General features: G+C 46.1%; 1 protein-coding gene and 1 long non-coding RNA gene across 5 annotated transcripts; one reads left to right on the plus strand and one right to left on the minus strand.

Annotated features, from left to right (window-relative positions):
• Window positions 1-25,746, minus strand: NRIP2 (nuclear receptor interacting protein 2). Of its 4 annotated transcripts, none has more exons than XR_010302346.1 (7): window positions 25,015-25,746; window positions 18,943-19,119; window positions 11,886-11,968; window positions 11,314-11,441; window positions 6,740-6,792; window positions 5,787-5,939; window positions 1-84 (listed from the first exon to the last, which is right to left on the minus strand). XR_010302346.1 is itself a non-coding variant. In XM_064143428.1 (6 exons), the coding sequence occupies exons 1-6, from the start codon at window positions 25,243-25,245 to the stop codon at window positions 5,847-5,849; spliced, it is 765 nt and encodes a 254-aa protein (XP_063999498.1). In that variant the 5' UTR covers window positions 25,246-25,746; the 3' UTR covers window positions 4,433-5,846. The 4 variants fall into 4 exon arrangements, 1 of the variants encoding a protein (XP_063999498.1); XR_010302345.1 differs by lacking the exon at window positions 1-84 and adding an exon at window positions 285-4,174; XR_010302344.1 differs by lacking the exon at window positions 1-84 and adding an exon at window positions 4,433-4,921.
• On the plus strand, window positions 216-7,573 carry LOC135175383 (uncharacterized). The gene is made up of 2 exons (XR_010302347.1): window positions 216-308; window positions 6,678-7,573. It is a non-coding gene; the product is annotated as an uncharacterized LOC135175383 (long non-coding RNA).
• Window positions 25,747-26,198: the final 452 nt, after the last annotated feature.

Below are 26,198 nucleotides of genomic sequence, written 5' to 3' on the forward strand. Positions count from 1 at the left end.
GGTGCCTGCAGTGCTCTCCCGATCGGCTCTGCAGCCACAAAGTCGGCACGCGCGGCACCCGGCGGGGATTTAATGACGAAAAGGCTGGCAAGATAGTGACACAGCAGGAGGGTAATGAGGGTGCAGGGGAAGTGTTAAACGGCTTAGTTAAAAAGACGATAATTCCTTTTGGGAGATGCAAATCTATCACTGAATGATTCACTGGTGGAGGGAACGTGAGGAGAATGTGAAGAAAAATTCTTTGTGAAGAGACAAGAGGGACAGTTGTGGCTTCAGAAGGACTGGAGGACATTCAGGATATTCTGAAGGTGAGCAAAAGCAGACATGTAAGAACAGCACCTGGTAAATTCCCACAGCAGCTGCTATGCAAGTATCTGAGGGCTTGAAGTGATACACTAGCGAAGGTAGAATTGCCAGCTCTAACTCCTTCCAGTTTTATGTACGATCCCATTCAGCACGTTTTGGAAAGATTCCTGTTGGCTTCTGAGTTCAGGAAGACTCCTACTCGACTATGCCTTCAGGCTAGCCAAAGCCCCACTCCAAAACAGACACCCAGTCACACAGAAGTGCCCAGCACTGAATGCTGTTGCTGGATCACCTTCCTTTCACAGCCCCACCAACAGTGGGGCTTTGCACTTCCTCACCTACACCTTCACCCCTGCCAGAGTCCAGCTCCAAAGTGCACATCCACCACCCTACACAGAAGTGGCTGGGACTGAATGATGTTGCTGGCCCTCACCCTTCCCTTAGAAGCTACTTGTGGGCATCAGCAAAGGCCACAAAAGCCCTGGGGTGCTCTGGATGGATGAATGGCCTCTTACCGGCCTCCCAAAGCCAGGCGAAAGCCCGGAGGTGCTACAGGGGGAGGCAGGGCCCTTTACAGGCCAAAGAAAAGCTGGCAGGGTTTGAGATAGGGACAGTGTTAGGTATCTGGGGTTATTGTTAGGGTTCAAGCTTGTGTTAGGGATGTGTTTTAAGTTAGGGTTAGGGTTAGGCTTACAGTTATGGTTTACAGTCAGGGGTTATCATCAAGGACAGAGTTAGGAGTAGGGTTAGGGGCAGGGTAGAGGGTAGAGATGAATACTTAGGGTTACAGTCAAGAATTAGAGGTTATAGTTACAGGTTATGGGAAGGTTAGTAGTAGGTTCAGGGTTAGGGATTTTGATTTGGGTTTTGGTATTAGTGGTTGGAGTTAGGCTTAGTCTTTGGGGATGGGATTAGGGTTATGTTTAGCACCAGGATTAGAAGTCAGGGTTATGGTTAGGTTTTGGGGGTGAGAGGGTTAGGATTAAGTCTTGGAGGTTAGGATTAGTGAATTAGTGCTTAGGTTTAAGGGTCAGGGTTAGCCTTAGTTTCACATTTAGGGATTGGGTTAGAGTTTGGTTTAGTGGTCAGAGTTAGGGTCAGGTGTTGGAGTTAGGCAGAGATTTAGAATTAGGTTTCAGGTTTATGTTTTAGAGATTAGGATTAGAGTTTAGGGTTAAGCATCAGGGATAGTCTTAGGCCAAGGTTTAGTTTTATAGTTAAGTTTGGAGGTAGAGTTTCGCATTAGAGGTTAGGGATTAGAGTCAGGATGAGGTTTAGGGGGTTGTGGTTAGGGGGTCAGGGTTAATTTAGCTTTAATGTTTGGTGTTAGGGTTAGATTTAGTATTAAAAGTTTAGAGATTATGATCCAGGATTAGGGGGTTTAGGATTAGGCTTAAGATTTTTCAATTAGGGTTTTGGTTATGAGGTTAGAGTTAGGGGTTTGGTTTAGGTGGTTAGCTGTAGTTGGTTACATTTCAGTTAATGTTCAGGGCTAAGGTCTAGGTATTACAATCAGGTGTTACTACCACTGTTAGAGGTTAGGGTTTCTGTTACTAGAGAGAGTTGCTGTTAGTGTTGGAGGTTAGTGTTTGGATCAGGGATTAGGAGTGTTAAGAATTAGATTTAGGGTCAGGAGTTAGGATTAGCATTAGGGTTGCAGTTAATTAGGATTTAGTGTTAAGGTTTACAGTTAGAATTTAGAATTAGGGTCAGTGGTTAAGCTTAGGTTTAACTTCAGCATTAGGGGTTAAGGGTTAGGTTTACAGCCATGGATGTGGTTTATCTTGATTTCAGTAAAGCATTTGACACTGTCTCCTACAGCATCCTTCTGGCTAAATTGAGGCAGTATGGTCTGGATGATCAGGTAGTGAGATGGACTGGAAAGTGCTAGAAGGAAAGAAGCCAGAGAGTTGTGGTCAATGGAATGGAGTCTAGTTGTAGGCCTGTAACCAGTAGGGTCCCACAGGGATCAGTACTGGGACCAGTTCTGTTCAGTATATTCATCAATGACCTGTATGAGGGCATGGAGAGCACTGTCAGCAAGTTTGCTGATGACACCAAATTGGGAGGAGTGGCTGCCACACCAGAAGGCTGTGCTGCCATTCAGTGAGACTTGGACAGGCTGGAGGGGCAGACCGGGAGAAACTTAATGAAATTCAGCAAGGACAAGTGTAGAGTCTGGCACCTAGGAAAGAACAACCCCAGGGATCAGTATAGGTTAGGGAGTGACCTGTTGGAAGACAGTGAAGGGGAAAAGGATCTGGGGGTCCTAGTGGATAGGTTGACCATGAGCCAGCAATGTGCTCTTGTGGCCAGGAGGGGCAATGCCATTCTGGGGTGTATTAGAAGGGCTGTGGCTAGTAGGTCGAGAGAGGTTCTGCAACCTCTACTCTGCCCTGGTGAGGCTGGATCTGAAGTACTGTGTCCAGTTCTGGGTGCCCCAGTTCAAAAGGGACACAGAACTGCTTGAGAGTCCAGCACAAAGCCACAAAGAAGATTAAGGGAATAGAACATCTCTATTATGAGGAGAGACTAAGGGAGCTGGGACCTGGAGCCTGGAGGAGACTGAGAGGTGACCTCATAAATGTTTATAAATATGTAAAGGTGAGTGCTAGGAGGCTGGAGCCAGGCTCTGCTCATAATGCCCAGTGACAGGACAAGGGGCAATGGGTGGAAGTTCCATGTAAACATGAGGAAAGTTTTTCTCACTGTGAAGGTGACAGAACATTGGAACAGGCTGCTCAGGGGTGTTGTGGAGTCTCCCTCTCTGGAGATATTCAAGACCTGCTTGGACACATTCCTGTGTGATCTGGTATAGGTCATCCTGCTGTGGCAGGGGGGTTGGACTGGATGATCTTTCGAGGCCCCTTCCAACCCCTGACATTCTGTGGTTCTGTGATACGGTTAGGGTTAGTTTTATGGTTAGGCTTAGTTTTAAGGTTAAGGTTAGGTGTTAGACTTATTGTTCTGATTAGGGTTAAGGTTAAGGGCTTAGGGTTTAGTGTTTGGAGGTAGGGCTATTGTTAGATTTGTGATTAGGGTTATGGTTAGGTTAGTGTTGGGTGGTTAGGTGTTTAGGTGTCAGTGGTTACATTTAGGATTAGGGTCAAGTTTAGAGGTTAGTGTCAACGGTAGTGTTGGGTTTAGGGACAAAATTAGGGTTAATGGTTATAGAGTTTTATGCTTTGGAATTAGGGTTAGAGTTTATAGTTAATGCTGTATTAGGTTTGTATTTTGGTATTAGGGTTCAGTGGTTAGAGTTATGTTGTTCCTGGGTTAGATTTATGAGGTTTTGTCTTAAGATTTATGGTTATGGGCTATTGTTTAGGATTGGGGTTTAGTGTTATCATGAAGGTTTAGAGTTAGGGTTGGATTTAGCAGCTAGATTTAGAGTTGGGGTTAGGTTCTAGTCTAGGGCTAGAGTTAGTCTTAATGCTTAGAGTTAGGTGTTTTGTTTTTTTTTTAATAGATCATAACATAGATTAATAATATATGTAATGTACATAGTATCTGCCATCTTTAGTAGATTAGTTGTCATTATTCCACATGCCATTGGGGAGTTAGAATCTAGGTGAGTTGCTGCCAATAGGAACAGGTTTTCTTCAGCAGGGTTGACCCAGGTTCCACATAAACTCCAGCAGACACACAGGATGGTTTAGTACAAGTCTGAGCTGTCATTAAACCCCCTTGGGTTTAAGAAGATAGTCAGACATGCAAGTGATACAATTCCTAGAGGCATTACTGGTAATTTGGAAGACAAGATCATCAAGTGTAGATGCGTATTCTGACATAAGAGGGAACTGTTGGTATCACTCATGAAATTCATGGAAAGCAGCTCATGCAACCAGAAATAATCACAAGTAGAACACTGTCAAAGAAACCAAGGAACAGATTAGAAACTGTAATACATGATGAGTTACGGCAAAAGGCACTAGTTTGTTGGTACTTGTAGGAGGGGCAAATGCCAGTCACACCAACTGAAACTGAGACATGCATCTCAAGTCCTATCAGTCAGGCTGTATTCTGCTCTCTTCAGCATACAGCATCTCATTTATGAAAAAATCTTAGAGGAAAGAAAGCAAAAATATACCCATGAGTTCTTTGAAAAGAGTAACGGAAACAATGATTGGTTTGCCAAAAAAGGAAGAGATGAAGCCTTATTTAATCCAGGAAGATCAGCAAAATGGGGATGTCAGAGTGTTCTAAGGGTGGACAGAGAGATGTTGTGCAGTTCGGGTAGTGAATTGGTTGTCATGAGGCATGGAACAAGCCCTAATCTGGTGCATCTTTCCTAGGCCTAGTGATGAATAGACTATGTACTTACCATAGAGCTATGCTTGAAATGTAAATTGAAAAGAAGAAAACAAAACCCAACCAAACACTCCCTCTCCCCTCAAACAAAAAACATCAAACAACAATTAAGTGACTTAATAGTCACTCTCGTCATCCCAGATAAGATGATGAGTTCACGTTTCTCTGACCTGAGCTGATACTCTTAAGGAATATTTCTTGTTTCATGCAGGTGTAGCAAACTTGATGAGCTGTGAGATGCCAGAACTTGAGGATAATGATGTATCTGTGTCAAATCACTAGATTTCAAGCTGAAAGAAAGGAGCTGAAAGAACAGAACACTATGGGTGCTATAATTCATCCCAGCATTTAAACTGAGTAGCAGGATCTCTGATGATGCAGCAGAGGCAACAGTAATGTAGCTCTAGCAGCTAGAGTGCAGAAAGGAGAGGCCTGGTCAGAAGAATAGGGTGTGCAAATCTGGTTACCAGCTATCACACCAAGACAGGAGAAGCACTGCCGTTCATATCATATAGCTTGGTGGCCAAGTATGCAGTGCCAATGTCCAAGCCCCTGTGAATATCCACTCTACTCTAGACATCCATGCTCAGCATTTCTGCAGAAGTTTCTTAGAATTCAGAACTCTAAAAGTGTTCTTGCCAGACGTTTTTCCAAAAATCCACACTGTTCTGCTCTAAGCCAGCAAAATTATTAAAATCCAGTTTCCCACAGTACAGGTGAGGAGGAGACTGGCTACAAAGCCTTTCCCACAAACAACCAGGCATGGAGTCTACTCACACTGAGGCAAGGAAAAGGGAAACTTTCATGGCAACCCTAGGAGGCTTTTGGAGAAACTGCCCTCTTGACAGAACAACTGAAGAGTGTTCATGGATATTTTCTTGTCTCATTAACAGCGGGTATGGCAAAAAAAGTCATTACAAGGGTAGGGTGAATTTAGTACAGACGCAGAAATTGGAGTGACCAGGGACAAAACCCGAGAAAGACAGTAAAGAACAAAATGCCCACTCAGCAGATAGGGACAAGTAAGAGGGTGCACTGAAAGAAGCAGTATCTCTCAAAATGAGGCACTCCTAGCAACAACAGCTTCCAGCACCCCTTGGCCTTTTTCTCTCTCCCCAGTGAATGCCTCAGCCTAGAACTCGGCAGGGTTAGGGATGCATGAGCCTCACCGTCATCTCCGTCTCATGGCAGCAAGTCTCCTCACTGCCAGTTGTGGGGAATGCACCCAGTCACTGACCAGGCTCTTCAGAGGCATGTAGAAAAGGCAGCTCTTGACTCAATGCTTTAAGCCTCAGCATTCCTTCTTCCAAGTCGATGCAACACTAAAGAAGGGGAAGAGCCAGTCACTTTCTGTAATTTCCAGACAGCAAATGTGACTAGGGAAACCCTATATAAGCAAACAACTCTAATTTTAGAGTCTGGAGAGACCTTACAGCTCCCCTCCTTGACACCCATGCTGCCTCCTTGCTTCTATTCCATTCAATAGAATCCTCTCCAAATTCTTCACAGGGCCACTCCCCTTCCTTCTTCCTCTGACTCCCCCTGAGGTGATGTCCTCATATCACTCATTCAGCCCACTGCTTTTTCTTCTTTTTGAGTCTGGCATGTGGCTACAAATATTTGACAGGAAAGAGCAAGCTTGCAGCAGCCATGTTCTGAGCCACCCAGAAGCCAGACTCAGCAAAGCACTAACCCTGAGATGAACTAACAATAGGAAAGGGCCTTGTCTTTCAGCTAGTACTGGACACTATACATGATAATACAGCTCTTTTGGCTCAAAGCAAGGGCAGAGCTTTTTTACATCTGCCTTCAAAAGCCAACACAGATACAACTCATGAGGCAGTGTGCCTTGCCTTGTTTCCTCTTTCTGCCTGCAACTCAGAAATACAAAGAATGGGAGATGTGATAGTATCTATTGGGTGAGCCATTTCTTAAAACCTTTAAGCACTGGAAACCAATCAGTGACTGATAGCAAGCTGCAGGCAGCCAGGCAACTATGCAGCAAATATTGCAAGTGGCACACTGGCAGACCTGGATGTAAGTATTTTTGTTCCTCACAGCAACCACGTCTTGAAGACCTTCTGGAAAGGAGCCCTGCAATAAGCAACAAATTGTTCCTTACCTTGAGAGACAACAGAGTCTGGAGACCAAGGCAAAATTCCAGCGTTTCATCATCTGAGAAGAGAGAAAAAATGATCAGGCTTAAGACTCTATAAAGTGTGCCTCTCCTGTAAGAGGAAGTGGAAAACAACAGCATCTGGTTCACAAAGCTGTATGATTGTGGTCTATTTGGTATAAACAGCAATGAAAGGGATGAATAAAACACACAAACATTAACAAGCAGGTAGTAACAGTAAAGACTAGCACTCTTCTGTCACCGACTGACAAGCCACTAAAAGAACTACTTAAGCACAGCCCTGAAGAGTACCAAAATAAAACTGCAGTCGGTAAAAGGAGGGGACTGATTATTCTCAGGTATTTGCGGGGGCTTGTGGAGTTGTTTGAAACTTACTATCAGATATCAGAAGGGGCTCATGAGATCATATAAAACATACTATTGGATATGCAGGAGAATGCAAGCAGTAGGGTGCATCAGGAAGAACAAGCACAGAAAAATGGAGAGGAGAGGGGATAAGAGGCCAGTAAAGTGCAAGCAGACTGTTGGGCAGTTCACCTGTCTGACCAAACCCTGTGCCAAACAGCTGCAATCTATCTGAACTTCTTATTAAGCAATTTTTGCTCTCTGTAATTTCTCTATCGTACATGTGACTGCTGCAAGTGTTAGTAAGTGCAGAAGATCAGAATCTGTGCTAGTTTGAAGCTAGCTAGAATGTTTTGGTGAGAAGAATTAGATCACAGGCTGTGAAAGAGAAACAATGGTGATATCTACTTCACTCAGAGGCTTGCTGAGATGTATACAAACAAGAATGAAAATATAAATAAGACATTCAGTCACTGCCTGAGTTTTGAGCTGCATTTTTCTCTCTCTAACCTAACCTGATTAATCCACCTGCTTCCTAACCCCCCCATGCCGAACCTCCATTCTTCGTTGGGCACAAGGCAATATCTGGGGTAAGGTAGAGAGGGGTGGGAGAAGGTGGAAGGGTGGTTGGGAGCCCCTCCTGGGGACTCAGGTTTCTGGGAGGGTTGTTGTGTTTCTGTATTACCTTTTACCTTGTATATTTCTGTATACAACTGTATATATTGTAAATACCTGCTTGTATATTGTGCTAGCTGTGAATACAAACCTTCATTCAATTTCCAGAGCCGGCTGAGTCTAGTCTGGGTGATTTCCAAAGAATGAGGGACAGGTAACATCCAAACCATCACAGAATCACAGAATGTTAGAGGTTGGTAGAGACCTCCAGAGATCATTGTGTCCAACTCCTCTGCCAAAAGCAGGATCCCCTAGGGTAGTTCTCACCGGGAACACATGCAGGCAGGCTTTGAAAGTCTCCAGAGAAGGAGACTCCACAACCTCTCTGGGCAGCCCATTCCAGTGCTCTGTCACCCTCACTGTAAAGAATTTTCTCCTCATGTTGAGGTAAAACCTTCTATGGTCCAAGTTTCTATCCATTGCTCCTTGTCTTATTACTATGAACCATCAAAAAGAGATTGGCCCTGTCCACCTGACACACACTCCTCAGGTATTTATAGTAGACATTGATCAGATCTCTCTCAGCCTTCTCTTCTCCAGACTAAACAGCTTCAGGATTCTCAGATGCTCTTCACAGGGAAGGTGCTCAAGTCCCCCAGTCACCCTTGTGGCTCTCCATGGGACTCTCTTCCACAGGTTCCTGTCTTTCTTGAACTGGGGAGCCCAAAACTGGGCACAGTATTCCAAGTGTGGTCTCCCTAGACAGAGCAGAGGGGGAGAAGAACCTCCCCTAGACCTGCTGAGCACACTTCTCTTGATGCAGCCCAGGATGCCATTGGCTATCTTGGCCACAAGGGCACGTTGCTGTCCCATGCAGAATTTGCTGCCCACCAGGACTCCAAGGCATGGAGCTGCTTTCCAACAGGGCAGCCCACAACTGGCACCTGCTGCTATTTCTCCCCAGATGCAGGACCCTGCACTTGTCCTTATTGAACTTCATGAGGTTTGCCTTCACCCAGCTCTCAGCCTGTCCAGGTCTTAATGGATGGCAGCACAGCCTGAGGGGTGTCAGCCACCCCCCAGTTTTGTATCATCAGTGAACTTGCTGAGGGTACGCCAAATGCCCTCATCCAGGTTGTCGACAAAGATACTGAACAAAACTGGACCCATTACTGATCCCGGGGGAGCACCACTGGCTACAGGCCTCCAACCTGACTCCAAGTATTGTAGATCTTCTTTTTGAGTTTTTCCATTTATCCATGCAGCTCTTCTGCCTCTCTTACTTGATTTTTTTTTGAAGGAAATATTTTTTCTTGAGCTTGGAGGAAGTAATGTTTAAATATTAACCAGCCCTCTTGGGCTCCCATTCCTTCTAGAGCCCTAGTCCACTGGATACTTCTAAGCAGACTTTTGAAGAGGGCAAAATTAGCCCTCCTAAAGTCCAGGGTTGAAATTTTACTTATCACCCTGCTTCTTTGTCTAGTGATACTGGACTCCAACATGTCATGGTCTCTGCAGCCAAGATTACGCCCAACCTTAACATCTACAACCAAAGGCCACAGATTAAAAGGCAAATAAATCTTGATATGAGCAATCAGAGGGTGTGTCATGCAAAGAGGGGTGCCAGTAACTGAAGGGGCCACAAGCAACAGGGCTTATAGGTCTGTCAGCAACTGGATGTAGCTCACAGGTGCTAGCAACTAGCTAGACCAAGATGCCAGTCTGGGTGCCAGCAAGTGGAGAAGAGAGCACAGCAACTGGGTGCCAGCAACTGAAAGGACTGCAATGTGTGCTTTCAGTAACTGGATAAGGACTGTGGGTCACAGAGCATGTAGAGACGCCAGCAGCTGGAGAGATCAGCACGCAGGGGAGCTCTGGGTACCAGCTCTGACCATGATCACACAGGCCTTAGGTTCTTAAGTCAGCAACTGAAAAGGACAGGGCATGCATGTGACCAGTTGAAAGGGATTCATTAGAAAGATTTGTCTGTGTTTATATCACCCTAATGAATTTTATCCTATATGCCTGTGGGTCTATGTACATAATAGATAACAAATTTCAGTCTGGTCTAGCCAGTGAGTAGAAGGAATCCTGCATCTGGCAAGACTCAAGATCTGGGTTAGTATCAGGTAAAGGCCCAAAGTCCAGACCAGGAGATAAGACCGACACAGAAGCTACACTGTTATTTGAAGAGTCTGTCAGTATGAGTATGCTTGTGACACTAAAGACTTGAGTATGTGTGAGCTTCTGCTAGTCAACTTCAATTCTAGTAAGCTAGAAAGCAGGACCAGGGGCTGGGCTATTAGTGATGATGTGAGTGTTGGTAAAGGCTTTGCTCTGTGTGTGGTAATCTATGTAGCCAGCATTATCTGTGTCCTCTCTGGAATATACATTTACCCTGACACTGTTCAAACCTGCCACTGAGAACATGCATTAGACTAGAAGAGAATGACCTCCTGGGTCTCAGAGTTATCCATATGAACTTTAGTGACAGGAAATGAGGAATCCCTGAATCCTGGAGTATACAGGATTCAACCAGTAGCATCATTAACACTTCCCACGTCTCATGGATATCTGCTTGCCCTGTAACTACAATTTATAATTTATTTGTCATCACAAAAGCAAGAGCACTGTGTGCACAGGGAGCTGTAAGACAATTCTGCTCCTTTAAGGCAGCCTTTTCCACATCACAGCAAAATGGACAGGTCCTGCAGGACTAAATTAGCCTGTAGCTAATGGACAGGTGCTATAGGACTAAATTAGCCTATAGCTAATACTGACTCACAATGAAGGCCAAGAACAAGCAGAGGGGAAACCAGGGATGAAGAGTGAGATGGGAGTGTGGAAGAGAAGGAAGTTCTTTCTAGGTGACTAGGAAAGTGAGAAGAATGGACCTGAAAGTGACATCAAGGAAGGCCTTGGAAGATGAACAGCACTCCTCAAAGATGAGGAGACAAATAGAAGAAAGAAGGTAAAACTTAGAAGACCAATTGGGACAAAGAAGAGGAATAGGGAAAATCTGGCTAAGATGCTTTTAGCATATGCATAGCTTGATGTAAATGTTGAACACTCAGCCTTTCTGCTGTTTTCTGGGTGTGCTCCAGTGTCTGCTGACCTAGCCTTGGCTCCTACAGTTTTTTTTTCCAAAGGTTATGCCCCAGGGCATAGAGGAAAGCAGCACTCCGGGGCTATCAAGTTTGCCCAGGGTGCTCCCTGCAGCAGAGGCAGACAAGTACACAGAGAAACTCTCTGGAGAACAGACTAGAGGACTAATTAACCAGTTTAGATAACTTCTAAATAAGTCAATTTTAGAAGGAAATGAGATTTTTTTCATATCCTTTGCTAAGACAAAAAAAACCCAAATACCTCCTTTCTCCCCACTTCCAATCTCTTCTTGTCTTCTCTGTACTCTTCCTGTGCCCTTCACCTTTGCTTACATTGAAGGTATTCCTAACACCTAATGATGTTGGCCAGCAGTGGAGGTGACCACATCACCAACCTCCCACCATGTTACATTTTTCCCAGAGATTCTTTTAAATGCCTTTGGCTGGGCATGAGAGAATCAGGAAAACAGAAAGAGAAGGGGCTGACACTCTCACCTACAACCAGTGCTGAACACAGCACTGTCTCCTGACCAAACTGCAACTCCATGTGTTCTACTCGGCCAACAACGCTGGGGATGGTAAGAGAGAGGTTTCCACAGTCCATGGCAGATACTTCTTCTAGCCTGTGGGACACAACAGACATTATTGCCTCAAGTGGAGGAAGAGGAGGACTTTTCACTGGTGGTAGTACTCCTTGGTCTCAATGGAAACAGACCAGGAGAGGAAGGATCTGTTTCATGTAGCAGGTCCACAGGCAAAACCATAAGGTGCTGTCCATTTGGGTTCCTCACCACTGAGGCTAAACATCGACTGGGCAGCTTCACCCTGCAATACACACAGACAGAATCACACAGCTGCCTCCTCATCATCAGGGGTTTGCACACAACTTTGCCAGCACTCCTGATCCCTTGCCTTTTCACTCACTCTCTTCAGTTCCTTCTAAAGAGCCATGTGTACAAGCAAAGCTGCTAGCAGTTACCATTGGGACTGGGAATCAAAACTGCATAGGCTCTTGCAATAGGTTTTTATTTTAGCCACTCCTCCTCTTCCACTGTGCAAAGACTTACCCCAGCTGCTTTAAACAGCTCCTGGAGATGAGATTTGGTGGACATCCAGTGTTAACAGTCACTTTCAATACTTGACCTTGGCACTACAAAAAATAACAACAGATAATTACTGTGGTCTCCAAAGTGACACACCAACTCCTCAAGCAGTGTGGCAGTTCTTTAGATCTTTTTCAGCAACACAGCCAAAGATGTGGTGGTTTAGGCACCAGTTATAACCCAGATGACTCATCCAAGACAATGGTGATCCATCTGCTGCTCCTAGTGCTCTGCAAACCTCTGCCAAAGGCTTCCATTTACATTTGATTGCCCAGAGGCTTATCCGTTCTCAGTGGCTTTTAACATGGCAATATTGCAGTCAAGAGATCCATAACTAGTGTATTTGTTCAGAAACCCCATATAAGCTTTATTAGCAGAGCACTAACTTCTAAAGGAAAATAAGCCATTCAGAAGCAGGGAGCTGTATCCTTATGCTTATTTCTGACAAGCTGTGAACACTAAGAAGATTAGTATGACCATCAAGGACTTGGTGCATCGCCAGCATGGTCAAGGACAGTATCTCCATTTCCTGATGTCTTACCTAAATCTGTTTATTATTAGTACATGGGTTAACCATCACAAGGAGCTACATTCAGTGGAGCCAGACTCTTCTCAGTGGTGGTCAGCAACAGGACAAGGGGCAAATGGACACACAGTGGAACACAAGAGGTTCCATATAAACATCAGGGGAAAATTCTTCGAGTGTGGCAGAGCACTGGAACAGGCTGCCCAGAGAGCTTGTGGAATTTCCATCTCTGGAGCATTCCAAACCGTCTTGGACATGTTCCTGGATGATTTTCTCCTGGTGACCCTGCTCGGGTGAAGGAGCTGGACTAGATGACCTTCAGAAGTCCCTTCTAATCCATACCATTCTGTGATCCAGTGTCTCCAAGACTTAATTTTCCAAAATATGTTATTTATGATTTATTATAAAGTGAAAAAAGATACCACCTCCTGTGAAAAACACTGGATTGCTGCAAGTAGACACAACATCCACAGCAGCTTCAGTGCTAACAGCATTTGAGGCAACTTCAGATAGGGCATGCTGGAAACTTCAAGTCTTTTGATCATGAAGTTTCTCCTCTAGTCTATAATACATCTCATTAGTGTAGAGAATGTCTTAATTCTGTACATTTGGCTATACCATTTTCCATGAAGAGACATTTAGCTGAGAAATTCTCAGGAACTGGAAGACTGAAGCTAGAGATCTCAACATATAATGTCTTACAGAGTTCACCAAGAATCATGTAACATTTGTATGTGTATATATAGTGTATATTTAAATATCATCAGTGGTTTCAGAAGGAAGTGCAGTCACTTTGTGTGACCTCATCCAGGAACAAGGAGAGCAATGGTCAAGAAGTATCTACACAGAAAATATGCACAGATGCCTGGTTTTGACAGCTCCTGATGTGGTTATTATACTATTTCTTCTTTAAAGTAAAAAATCACATCTTGTTCATAAAGAATCATGTCCAGTTAGTTAACAGTCCTGTGTGACTGCAAACGCTTGTGACTTCTTACAACACCCAAGTAAGGCATACTGTGCTGTATACTTTAGGAAAGCCAAAGCCAAGACTAATGTCAAATCTGCCAGAACTCTGCCTTCTCCTCATGAGGTTCATCAAGACCAAGTGCAGGGTCCTGCATCTGGGTTGGGGCAATCTCAAGCACAAATCTAGGTTGGGCAGTGAGTGGCTGGAGAGCAGCCCTGAGGAGAGGGACTTGGGGGTGCTGCTGGATGAGAAGCTCAACATGAGCCAGCAGTGTGCACTTGGAGCCCGGAGGGCCAACCAGAGCCTGGGCTGCATCAGGAGAAGTGTGGCCAGCAGGGCCAGAGAGGTGATTCTGCCCCTCTACTCTGCTCTGTTGAGACCCCACCTGGAGTACTGCATCCAGTTCTGGAGCCCTCATTAAAAGAAGGATGTGGAGATGCTGGAGTGTGACCAGAAAAGGGCCACTGGGTTGATCAGAGGGCTGGAGCAGCTCTGCTGTGAGGACAGACTCAAAGAGTTGGGGCTGTTCAGTCAGGTGGAGGCTCCCAGATGACGTTCCTGTGGCCTTTCAGTATTGGAAGGGGGCCTACAAAAACGCTGGGGAGGGTATTTTCTGGGTATCAGGGAGTGACAGGACTAGGGGGAATGGAGCGAAGCTGGAGATGGGTAGGTTCAGGCTGGACATGAGGAAGAAGTTGTTCATCATGAGTGGTGAGAGCTTGGAATGGGTTGCCCAAGGAGGTGGTTGAGGCCCTGTCCCTGGAGGTGTTTAAGGCCAGGCTGGATGGAGCTCTGGGCAGCCTGCTCTAGGGTAGGGCATCCCTGGCCATGGCAGGGGAGTTAGAACTAGATAATCCTTGTGGTCCCTTCCATCCCTGACTGATTCTATGATTCTATGATTTTATTACATGTCTCTCAGTCGCACTGGCAGCTACATTCAATGCAAGGCAGCTCTTTGGCACATAGCATGTAAATTGCCACAGAACTTCAAAGTCAGAGATTGGAAGAACACAAAATTTAACTGACCCAGTACCAGCTGGGGGATTTATGAAACAGTCAGTCCACAGAGGAACAAGTCCCAAAAGCCCTCACTGCAGCTCTTTGCACAGGCGTGCAGGAATATTAACCAAGCAGTCTCATTTTACTGCCAAGCATCTTGAACAGAGGTCCTATGGTAACGCAAATCACACAGGACAGAGCTGGTAGGAGACCAAGCTGAGCAAGCCTGTGCCCAGAATTCACATCCATTCTCTTTGGTCACACATGTCTCTTGCCTCCTGGCATAAATCTGTTTTACACAAGTAGACATGCATGATGGAGCCTCGCAGATTGGAAAGAGCTACAAAGCTCTCTGCATAGATGCTCCTGACTTTGGCAATACTTCTGCTTATTTAAGAAAAAACATGGCTCCAGGCTGCCTGGCATGTCAAGTTTAAACATTCAGGACTAAGAGTAGTGACTGCCCACCGAGGCTCCCAAAACCAGTCAGACAGATCCTACTCTACCTCATGACAACAGCTGCTTGTTACAAAAGCCGGTACTACAAAGTCCACACTTCTGGAGCCAAAATGACTGGGATATGGACTAGACCCAAAGAACAGTCCATTATCCTTGCTCGTGGCAGGAGAGTTGTTACTAGGTCATTTTAAAGGTCTTTCTAAAAGAAACCACTCTATGACAAAGTGCTTCCCCTTTTGCTTTTGAAGCTGTCTGCTCTGTCTGGCCTTCACTTCCCTCCCAGGAAGAACTGTGGCCAGACTAAGCAGAGAACTACGATACAGAACAATGTGCAGACACATCGTAAATATCCTAAACACCTACCTCCTCATCCTCTGTGACTCCTGACTACCTAAGTGGGTATTTCCCATGACTGCCAGATCAGGTGCCCAGACAGCAATCTCCTGGTAGTGTCTAGCTGAGTCAGCTCAAAAACAGACATAGATTGTACTGGAAGAGAGTTAACCATCCCTGTGGCTCACAGAAGCCACCTGTCCATTGCCTAGCTACAGAAGAGGCATTGTATCACCTCTTCAGAAACAGACGACCTGCAGTGTGGAGAGCAATTGCTAAAGAATCACTCTGGAAGCAGGCATACCTGAGATGTCTGAGCTGTTAGCACTGTTATGATCTTAAATCAGAACCATAAACCTAGGCACAGTTGTGTTTCAGACCAGGCTGGGAAAGTTGAAAAATAGAAATCTTTTGGGATATAACAAGCCAGTGATTACTCTGAAAAAAACATTTCATCCGGTCATACATAACAGGCATAAACTGGCGTTCGTGCAAGTTAAGGCTTTAATAGAGTTGCAGGAATCAAGCAATGTACAGGCCCGGGTACGAGGGGAGACTCCGCTCTACCCCAACGCACACCCTTTGCCTTCAGTTTTCTCTTTTTATACCCTATTCTATTACATATTCATCACTAAGTTCTAAGAAAAGGTTGGATTTTCTTTATCAGTTTTTAGGAATGTGAGATGTCTCTTCCACACGTCTCCTTTTATCCGGTGGTCCCTCTGGTAATCTTTGATGAAGTAAGGGGTCTTGCTTAAGTGTCTTCCTCATGAACTTCAAAGTCTTTGTTCTTCTGTTTGCTCATGCAGAAAGGTGGCACCAGGAGGAATGCATTTCCATTTAAATATGCAAAAGACTATCTCTTCCACATGTCTCCCTCCTTCACCAATCTTATTACTCTTATCTTAGGCTTATTGCATACCTTTGCAATGGTGGTGCAAGCAGGAATGCAGTTTCATTCAAACCCCCCCTTCCTCCTTGTCTGTGACCCCTTGCCACGAATTGATCAGATCAAACATATGATTCTATGTATTTCTCACAATCCCATTCAGTGGCAAACAGCCCTGCACAAATCAAGGACAGATACGCCCCACTACACAAAACAGAACAGCTTGATTTAATGATGTAGGTGCCAATCATCATAACTCTGCTAAAACTGCCATCAAACCGGGCAATTCTGCTCAAGTACCTCCTGAGCAACCCACCTAAGTAAAGAGGAAAGGGAGTGAGTCTGCGGTACAACTGCTACAGACTGGATCTGTCTTGGATCTCTGAAACTTAAAGAGGCCTTAAAGAGGCACAGGACAACTATAACCTGTTAAGAGTGCAAACACTTATTGCCTGACTCTCTCTGTATCACTGAAAGGTTCATACATTCAGCTTTATTTCCCAGTCAAGTTCAGTTACTAGTCAGGCTGCTTTGGTTTTCAGCATACTTGACTGAGTGTAAATAGAAGCTTTATGCTGATAGGTTATCTTTTCTTGGGAGTTTCCAAGCTTCTCTCGGGAGTCAGAGAGAGGAGACTTAATGGCAGTAATGTTGAGTTTCTAATAAAAAAACACACCACAAAGAATGCTCCAAATGGTACCAGCTCACCTCTCTGGTTAAAATGAGCTGGCAGCCTGAGTGCTATTGCCTGCCATAGAGCTGTACTTAGAAGCATGGCTTTCTGAAGTTCACAGATGTGGACATGAGAAGCAGTGAGACTCAAAGGAAGAGCTCTCCTTCCTTCAGCATAAGTGTGGCAAACAGCAACTGGCACTTAAGGATACAAAAACAGATAAATGCCAGTACAGAAAATACTTAGTTCAGAGAGAGTTAAGTGCAATGTTACATCTATTTCATTGACTGTGATGTTCATTAACTCTCCTTCATGATGAAAAATGGAATGTTTGTGGCAGCTGGACTACAGTCCCCCAGAAACACAAAAGACGAACGAGTAGTGGTCTCTGACACTGAGTTAACTACTACATCTGGTACCTCCGCATGCCTACCCTCGCTCTACCTACATGCCTGGAAAAGCCCTGCCATTTGTCTCTAAGTTTCCTCTTCCAGAACAATACTGACTAGTGATTAAAGAAACATCTCCTTTGCTGAAAAAAAAAACAAACCTCCAGCTACTTGGAGAAATTACACTGAGAGACGTTCATGGTCCTAGTCTGTTGTTCCCAAGTTTTATTACACTAACCTACCTACAGCAGAGTCGAAAAACCAAAGTAAATAATGCCTAAATGCAATAGTAAAGGCTGAGAAAAAAGCCTGAGGGTGGCTTCGCCTAATACTTGATCTGAACATTCCAGAAACTTGCTACCAGGCTGTGTTTATGTTTCGTTAGTTGTGTGGGAGAGCAGAATGATTCTATTGCCTCAAAACAATGCATGACATTCCTGGTCCGAAGAGACAGGGTGATGGCTTTGATAGCCCTTAACAGCTCAGCAGGAGAGCTGCTGGCCTGGCAGAATGGCTTGACAATGCGAAGAGCTAATGTCTATGGAGGTAGGAAACCACTGCAACAGCGCCACGGGAAGGCCAAAGGCAGACATTGCACTGTGCACTCCTCCCTCTGCACACCTCACTTTGTGATTCGGAGAGACCTCTGCTGCCCCCCGCCCTCCACCTAAAGGATATAAAAGGACCGCAACTTCTGGGCTCCCCATGTTGCATCTACCACATCGGACTCTGCTGATGTGGTATGGCCTCCACTGCAGGACTTGGACTACTCCCATGAAAATGTCACCGGATCCAAGAAGTGCTGATACTTTCTTTTTATATTACTTCTTAACTCGCTCTCTCTCTCATTTTTAATTCGCCTCTTTCCTCTCCTCTGTCTGCCCCGCTACAAGCAGGCATCTCTAAGATTCATGAGCAAGAGTTTTCATCGCCTTTAATAAACCTAACTCATCAGCTGTTTGGCATTGGTTTGCTTTAATTTACTCCGAGAGAAGTTTTGAATCTTAGCATGCCTTCCCCTGCTGCTCAGGGGCTCAGGACGCTGGGTCGTGACGGTTGTGTCAGCTGAATTCTGAAAGGTTTATGTGTAAAGTTTACACTCTAACATGTGAGCTGTCCTTCAGGAGAGGTAACTGAAATAAACACAGCTTTAACATAGACTTAATGTACAAGGGCTATAGCTTCATGAGTCTTGTACCTGCATATTACTGAACAGTTTAACCATGCAGCCCTCTTCCATGGGACACAGCTTTTTCTCACCTAAAGGGGCCCAGATAGGAGTGTGTTCTGCTATACAGGAAGATATAAGAAGAAAAGTGAGCTAAAAGTGATGCTTCCATCCAGAAATGCAATGACAATAATTCAGAGCAGGTAGTCACTTTCTTAGGAGGTCCTTTGATGCCTGAGAGAATCAGACAAGTCCGGATCCAGTAAGTATAAATCAACTAGGGACACCTGTCTTAAGATGATAAGGAGACATTCCTTGCTTCTCTGTGCACTTACCAAATACCTCTTATCACGGGAAAGCTGGCCTCCAGAGGAAGGAGAAGTGATTAAGGTGGTTTATCTTCAAAGACAGACAACTAGAATGCAGAAGTCTTTCCTCTGTCTGTTGGAAATCTGAATTGAAGTGTAGGAGAGTCTAGGCAGAAAATCCACACTCTCTGGCTTCTCTCTCTTCTGATATTTGCAAGTAATAACTTAGCATGGCCCTTGGTAGTGGGGCAGCTCATTGAGCATTTGCTAGCACAGCGAAATCATCAGCAGTGTGTTCTTGCCTTACCTGGCACTGTATTAGCAGAGGTGAAGACTCTTTTCTCCTGTTCTCTCCCCTTTCCATCCTTTCATCCCGGTCTTTTGCCAGTGGAGATTGAACCCATGCAGACTGGCCCCTCGTCTCACTCCGCAGTTTGTTCAGATTGCCTTCCAAGAGGCGCCGCTGGACCACACTATGTGGCTGCTGTTTCCATCGCAAAGAAGAAGAAATTCCAGCTAAGTAGGCAGCTAAGGACAACGACATTTGCTAGCCTGGGAAAGCAGATTGCAAATGCATGACCCACCTGATCATCCTGATGAATAACAGGCTTATCTAAACACCCTTTCTTTAAATTCCACGATTTTCTGTGCAGACACTGAGGCGATGTTAAAGTGTTGGGATGTCTGTGACAAGTAGATGTGGAATGCAGTTACTGAAGGAGAAAAACATGTTTGGTACATGCTCTCCCCACACATGTCTGTTCTTTCAACTAAGCACATACTTGGCAGTCTTGTGCTGACACCTAACCAGGTACTCTCACACCTTTTAATTTGAGAGGCCAGAGGGGACACAGCACATGTGTAACGTACATGTGGTATAAGGAGGCAGGACTCCACAAATTTTAGATGTACAAGCAATTCTTTGTAGTGAAGCAGGAAGCTTCTCCTGCACAGGAAACTGAAACAGGTCATCTTGAGTGCCATCACAAAGCACCTACAGGATGGCCAAGGGATCAGGCCCAGCCAACACAAGTTTAGGAGGGGCAGGTCCTGCCTGACCAACCTCATCTCCTTTTATGATCAGGTTACTGCCTGGTGAATGTGGGGCAGGCTGTGGATGGAATCTACCTGGACTGCAGCAAAGCCTTTGACACCATATGCCACAAAAAGCTCCTGGCACAGCTGGCAGCTCATTGCTTGGACAGATTCACTCTGATACGGGTCAAAAACTGGCTGGAGGGCGGGCCCAGAGAGTGGTGGTGAATGGTGCCACATCCAGTTGGCAGCTGTCACTAGTGGTGTGCCCCAGGGATCAGTGCTGGGCCCAGTCCTGTTCAATATCTTTACTGATGATCTGGACCAGGGGATTGAGTCCAGCATCAGTAAGTTTGCAGATGACACCAAGCTAGGAGCAGGTGTGGATCTATTGGAGGGTAGGAGAGCCCTGCAGAGGGACCTTGCCAGGCTAGATGGGTGGGCAGAGGCCAATGGGATGAGATTTAACAAGGCCAAGTGCAGGGTTCTACACCTTGCACAACAACCCCAAGCAGCACTACAAGCTGGGGACAGAGTGGCTGGAGAGCAGCCAGGCAGAAAAGGACCTGGGGGTGCTGGTAAACAGTAGATGAAGATGAGCCAACAGTGTGCCCAGGTGGCCAAGAGAACCAGTGGCATCCTGGCCTGGATCAGGAACAGTGTGGCCAGCAGGACAAGGGAGGTTATTCTTCCCCTGTACTCAGCACTGGTCAGGCCACACCTTGAGTACTGTATCCAGTTCTGGGCTCCTCAATTCAAGAGAGATGTTGAAATATTGAAATGTGTCCAGAGAAGGGCGACGAAGCTGGTGAGAGGCCTGGAGCACAGCCCTGTGAGGAGAGGCTGAGGGAGCTGGGGGTGTGCAGCCTGGAGAAGAGGAGGTTCAGGGCAGAGCTCAGTGCTGTCTACAACTACCTGAAGGGAGGTTGTAGCCTGGTGGGGTTGGTCTCTTCACCCAGACAACCAGCAACAGAACAAGGGGACACAGTCTCAAGCTGTGCCAGGGGAGGTACAGATTGGATGTTAGGAGGAAGTTCTTCACAGAGAGAGTGATTGGCATTGGAATGGGCTGCCCAGGGAGGTGGTGGAGTTGCCATCCCCTGGAGGTGTTCAAGAAAACACTGGATGAGGCACCTAGTGCCATGGTCTAGTTGATTGGCAAGGGTTGGGTGATAGGTTGGACTGGATGATCTTGGAGCTCTCTTCCAATCTGGTTGATTCTATGATTCTATGAAACTAGCTTCTAATGCTTTTTGTCATCTGTCCCTGCCCCTCTCCATCACAAATTATACTATTTTGACTCCCTCCTTGGTTAGGGGATTCTATGAAGACCTATGTTGTTCACAACCTGAAGGGAGCACCATCAAAACAGACCAATGGCTGAAGGAACATTATTTCTAGCTCATATATTTCTTGCTCCTATCTCATTCCTATCTCACTTCATCTGGGCAAAAGAAGGGGATGGTGTACCAAAAGGGAAGAAAACCTGTGAACAACTTCTTGGCCAGACGTTGCATACACACACAGGGAAGCGATGCTTTGGAGAGAAAGTTCCCCCTGTCATCAGCGTAGTTTTTGCCTAGTGTTGCTCCAGTGCCTCCAGTCCCTGCACAGCAACTGAATCAAGAATGGGAAGCATCAATGGTGTCAGAGGTAGCTTTGTCCTTTCTCTTTGTATTCAGCCCATGGCTTTTCTCCAGGATAGCAGCTGCTCAGAGCTGACAAGAGTGTTTTCAGTAACAACCTCTCATCTGAAGAAAGGCAGTTAACCCAAAGGGGTTATGGCATTACAGCGTAACTGTTGCTTTCATCCTTCTTGAAAATAATTTGGAGAAACCAGCTTCCAGGTGGTGCAGCAGTTTGACCCTATCCATGTGCATGCCAAACGTCTGAATTAGACCAGACTTGCCAATGAGCTGGACTCTATTAACCCTGCAGAGTGTCTGTGCCTCAGACTTGCATAGTCTTGGCCAAATTGCAGTCAGATCATTCCCATGCTGCATTAATTGAAAACGTAAAAGAAAAGATCCCTCTCTTCTTAGTCTTCCCTCAGCTCACTGTGCAGGCCCACAGTACAGCTGGCCATTGTACTTCCCTCCCTAAATCCTCTAAGCACAGTGCCAGTTTGGCTGCTGGCTAACATCTGGGCCATGGGAAAAGGGCAGGGGACCAACAGCAGGTCTCTGTATCCCGTCCTCCCTTCTCCTCCCTCCCGACTCCTCTCACAATTTGTCACGCAAAGGACCTTTCCCTCTCACTGCAACCTTTCCCACAGAAAGAGCCAGCCCTCTGCAGCTGCCACTTCTTGCCACTCATTCTGGGAAGAGGCCAAGTGCTGAGCTTTGGGACTGTGGCAGACTCCAAGAGCAGACTCCTGGGGCTTTCCCTGTCTTCTGGCTCATCAGTGAGATGAAGAAGTGGAGACTGTTGTCTTACTTGGGTTGTTAAGAAACAATGAGACAGAGAGGATGGTGAAAGAGGGCCTGAAGGGAGCTGGTTCAGCAGCTGGAAGAGCCTCTCAGGACCTTTAGAAGGGTCAGACAAGTTCCCAGTGCAACTCATCCCATTCAGGCTCTCCAACATGAAATCTTAAGGCCTTCCTATGGTTAATGCCGTGGTATGATTTCAGGATCTTGATTTTTGTGAGGGATGAAGCCAGACCTTCAGGTCTGCTTCATCCTTTCAGAATATTTTAGCTCGTTCAGCTACTTTTTTTTCCCCATTAAAAATATATATATGTGTGTGTGGTTCTAAAGTTGCTTTTTCATTTGGTTGGGTTTTGGTTTTGGTTTTTTCTTTTCCCTAAAACAAGTTGTTGTAAAGCTGGAAATGTGAAGCTTCCACTTTTTCACTGCTGCAGATGTGATGAGCCTATCAAGTCCCAGAAACTGCTGAATCCATTGTATAAGCTGAACGCACACCCAGAAAAGAGTGGCAAAAATTAACAGCCTGTATTCAGCTGCATAAGAAAATGCCTTTTTTTTTTTCCCCAGCATGACATAAGTCCCTGCTCTAATTTTAGGACATGCACAACTACCACAGCTGGAGTTCCTGACACCGACAATGGAGGCATGCTTTGGGAAATCAACTACGTTTCTCTCAATGGAAGTGCTTTAGGACTCTGGAGTGTTTTGCACTCTAAGATGAACCTTTCTAGCACTTCCTGGATGCTGCCTTGCTTTCAGCCCTGAATTCCTTTTCTCCAGGAGGGAGACAGATCCATTTAAGAAACACAGGCAGAGTTTTATGTGGGGCTGGAGCTGTGCCTGAAAGCATGCTCCAAACTCTAATGTGCAGCCCTCGCAACATCACAGTGATGTCACAGTGGCCCATCAAGCTGTGGGGACTGCTGAACTGCTCTTGGAAATCCAGTCTGGCTCTTTTCTCTCTCCAAGGTAAACCAGAAGCAGTGGTACTACAGCTACAGTGTTGAACTCAGGCCAGGTTCATTACGTGGACTATGCACAGGTGGCATACAATTCTGTGCCTTCTAAAGCCAGTGCAAAATGCTCACAGCACAGAATATGCTGTGTGTCATTCATTGCTCCTTAATTCCATGGTAAAACTGTGTTAGCCATTCTGTTACAGACCAAACATGAACTATGCAGTGGTTTTCAGTGACTCAATGTTGTCTGCACACAGTGAAGCCTCAAGCCTACAATGGCTCATCTGACCAAGAGAGCTGCTTCTGACAAGTGATTCAGACAAGGCCTCTGCTGCTGGAGCAAGCAGGGGCTCCAGAGTGCCAGCCTCCGGAGGTCAAGACTGCCACCAGGACTTTCAGAGAGGCCATGGTTGTCTTTGTGAGGCATGGTGGGACAGAAGCTAATTCCAAAGCAAAGCAGGTAGACAAGTTTCTTCCTGCCTTTATGGATAGACTCAGTGAGCAGGCGCTGAGACCAAAGAATGACTCCTCCCTGTTCTCTGCTAGGGATGTCCAGGGAACCCTTCCTGAGGGCCTGTTTCAGCTGCAGTGCTATAGGGCATAAAGAGCTAGTGCTTGCCTGAACGAAGTCCACATGGCCAGACCTCCTTCCCCGCAGGGAGGAGAGGTCCCATTCCTTGCTCACACGACACTTACGTGACTCCTTCTCTTGTACTTAAGACAGCAATTGTGTTCAGCGAGACACAGTTCCTGCTGACATCCACACGTGTGATTGTAAAGGACTGCCAGGACATATGAGGCAACAGCCCATGATGACTTTGAGGAGTCACCCTTGGCCCTGCCAAGCCATGCCACAGACTCTCAGGGTGCACTGTCGTGGAACATAACACTGACCCCTTATGTACACATGGAAGAACCTTTGTGCCACAAGATCTTCCATTCAAGCTCGTGCTTACAACTCTATTTGTTCCACATAAGCTTTGGGGCCTGCCACAGAGGCCAGGAAACAACCGGAGAGGATTGCACATTCATGAGCATCTGTGGTGTTGATGTTATGGTCTAACAGAACCATGGGCTGCAGGAAGGGGCAAGATCTTTTGTAACATCCACTAGCGCAGCAGAAATAAGTGGCTGTGCCCCCATCACTGGCACAGATCAGGCCCTCTTTCAGGAAAATGGTTTAAACCACCACATCCTTGAGCAGTTAAATTACATATTAGAGAGGAGAATTTAGACACCAAAACTGTCAGAGCAAGGGTCAGATGCGTACATTTAAGCTAGCAAGAGATCCTATGGGAAACTGCTCCCTGTCCTGGGGAAATCCTTCCAGATCACAAACTGCCCTGGTCCCTGGGACAGATCCTCCCACTGATGCATCCTGCCCTGAATCCTCAGAAGGAGATGCCCACAAGCCTCACTCCCCAAAGGTGTCATCCACAGGTGCTGGCCACTGCAGCTGCCTGTGTGCCTGGCTAGCACTCCTGAGCTATGCTTGCCTCTCCAGAAACCCAAGGATTGTGGGGAGAGAAAAAATGCAAAAAGGTGACGAGGTCAAACATAAGCCTCTTGGAGTTTCACGAACTCCCAATGTGTCCAGGAAGGAGTCTGCTTTTGACCTGGATGAGGCAGAAATGCATGGGGGGTTTCAGAGACATCCCATATGGAAAGACACAAGTCAGATGTATTCACTGGGTGAGTGGAAAGTTGGACGTAGGAGAATTCTTCTAGTCTATGCCTGCCTGCCTCTGCATGGAGCTTGGTCCCCGTGTCTTGCATGGGGAGGTGAATGCAAGAAATGGGTAATTCAATTTTCCCCCTCACTCTGATCTGATCCTAGATGATGACAAAGTTTTGTCTTTGCTGAACCTAAGAAGCTTTCACAAAGCCTCCTAGCAGTTCCCAACTGGAATGAAGACTGTTAGGAAGACCTCCTCCAAAATGGGGTGCCACTGGACTCACCAGATCCTTGGACGTGCCAAGCCTCGTCAAGCCATCCAGGGGCAGCAGGTCAGCAGAGTCCTTATGCACAAACTGAGTCACTTGTTTCAGGCGCCTCTTCTGTTGCAGAATAGCTTTGTTCATCATCTCCACCTCGCACTCCTGGGGCTCCATGTCAGAAGCAGCCACATTCTGCTTCTCCTCTTGGTCTCCTTGCCCCGGTGGCAGAGGGCAGCTCTTCCTTGTGCTCATGGCGAAGATTCAGACAGAACAGATCCTCCTTGATATGAGATGTTCCCTGAAGTCGTCTCCTGCTGTTTGCCGTCCTGAGGCTGACTCACTCTCTGAAATTTTCTCTTTCTGCTCTCTTAATTATAACTCACACCTCTCTTAAGTGCCGCTCTGCCTTTTTCTCCTTCCATACTCTCCACTCCCCCGATGTCCTTCACCCCTCTTCTTCCTCTCTTCTCCGCCTCTGACTGTAGCTCTGCCTCCTTTAGTCGGTGGGTCCCTGTCGTAACAGCAAAGGCCCCGCGCCAGAAACCAGTGTCCATAAATTACAGCAGAGCCAGCAAGATGTTCCAGCTGGAAAAATCCAGCAGCAGAAGGCTGCTGCTGCTGTTGCTGGGGGCTGGCCTTACCTCTCTGCTGCGTGTGCACATGCGCCTGTGCGTCTGGCGGCTGCTGCCGGCGGGGCTCTGGTGCAGCTCAGGCAGTCTGTAAACAGCGTAGTGCAGCCTAGGAGATGATGCAGCGCTTTGGGAAACGGGAGAGAGCAGCGTCTGCCTCAAGGCTGCCGGCAGTTAAGCCTGTGAGAAATATATGTTTGATCCGATCAATTCGTGGCAAGAGGTCACAGACAGGGAGGAAGGGGGATTTTGAATGGAGCTGCATTCCTCCTTGCACAACCATCGCAAATGTATACACTTGGCTTATGATAACAGCAATAAATAATTAGAAACTAGAAAGGTTGGTGGAGGAGGGAGGCATGTGGAAGAAACAGCCTTTGCGCATGAGCAGAGAAGAGTCATACAAAGGACACTACTAGTTTGGAATTCATGGAAAGGAACACTTGAAGAAGACCCCTTACTTCGTCACTGAAGACCACCAGAGGGACCACCAGATAAAAAGAGACATGCGTGGAAGAGACACCTCCCATTCTTAAAACTGATAAGGAAAACCCAACCTTTTCTTAGAATTAATAA

This window comes from Pogoniulus pusillus, chromosome 5 (genome assembly GCF_015220805.1).
Source record: "Pogoniulus pusillus isolate bPogPus1 chromosome 5, bPogPus1.pri, whole genome shotgun sequence".
Taxonomy (NCBI): domain Eukaryota; kingdom Metazoa; phylum Chordata; class Aves; order Piciformes; family Lybiidae; genus Pogoniulus; species Pogoniulus pusillus.

Excerpts from the sequence above, each read along its gene's own strand:
- NRIP2 (XM_064143428.1), bottom strand. The coding sequence starts at position 25,245 with ATGAGCACAAGGAAGAGCTGCCCTCTGCCACCGGGGCAAGGAGACCAA. Across the intron at positions 19,120-25,014 it reads TTGGCACGTCCAAGGATCTG|CAGCCACATAGTGTGGTCCA; the intron begins GTGAGTCCAGTG and ends CGATGGAAACAG. Across the intron at positions 11,442-11,885 it reads AGCTGTTTAAAGCAGCTGGG|GCTAGAAGAAGTATCTGCCA; the intron begins GTAAGTCTTTGC and ends TGTGTCCCACAG.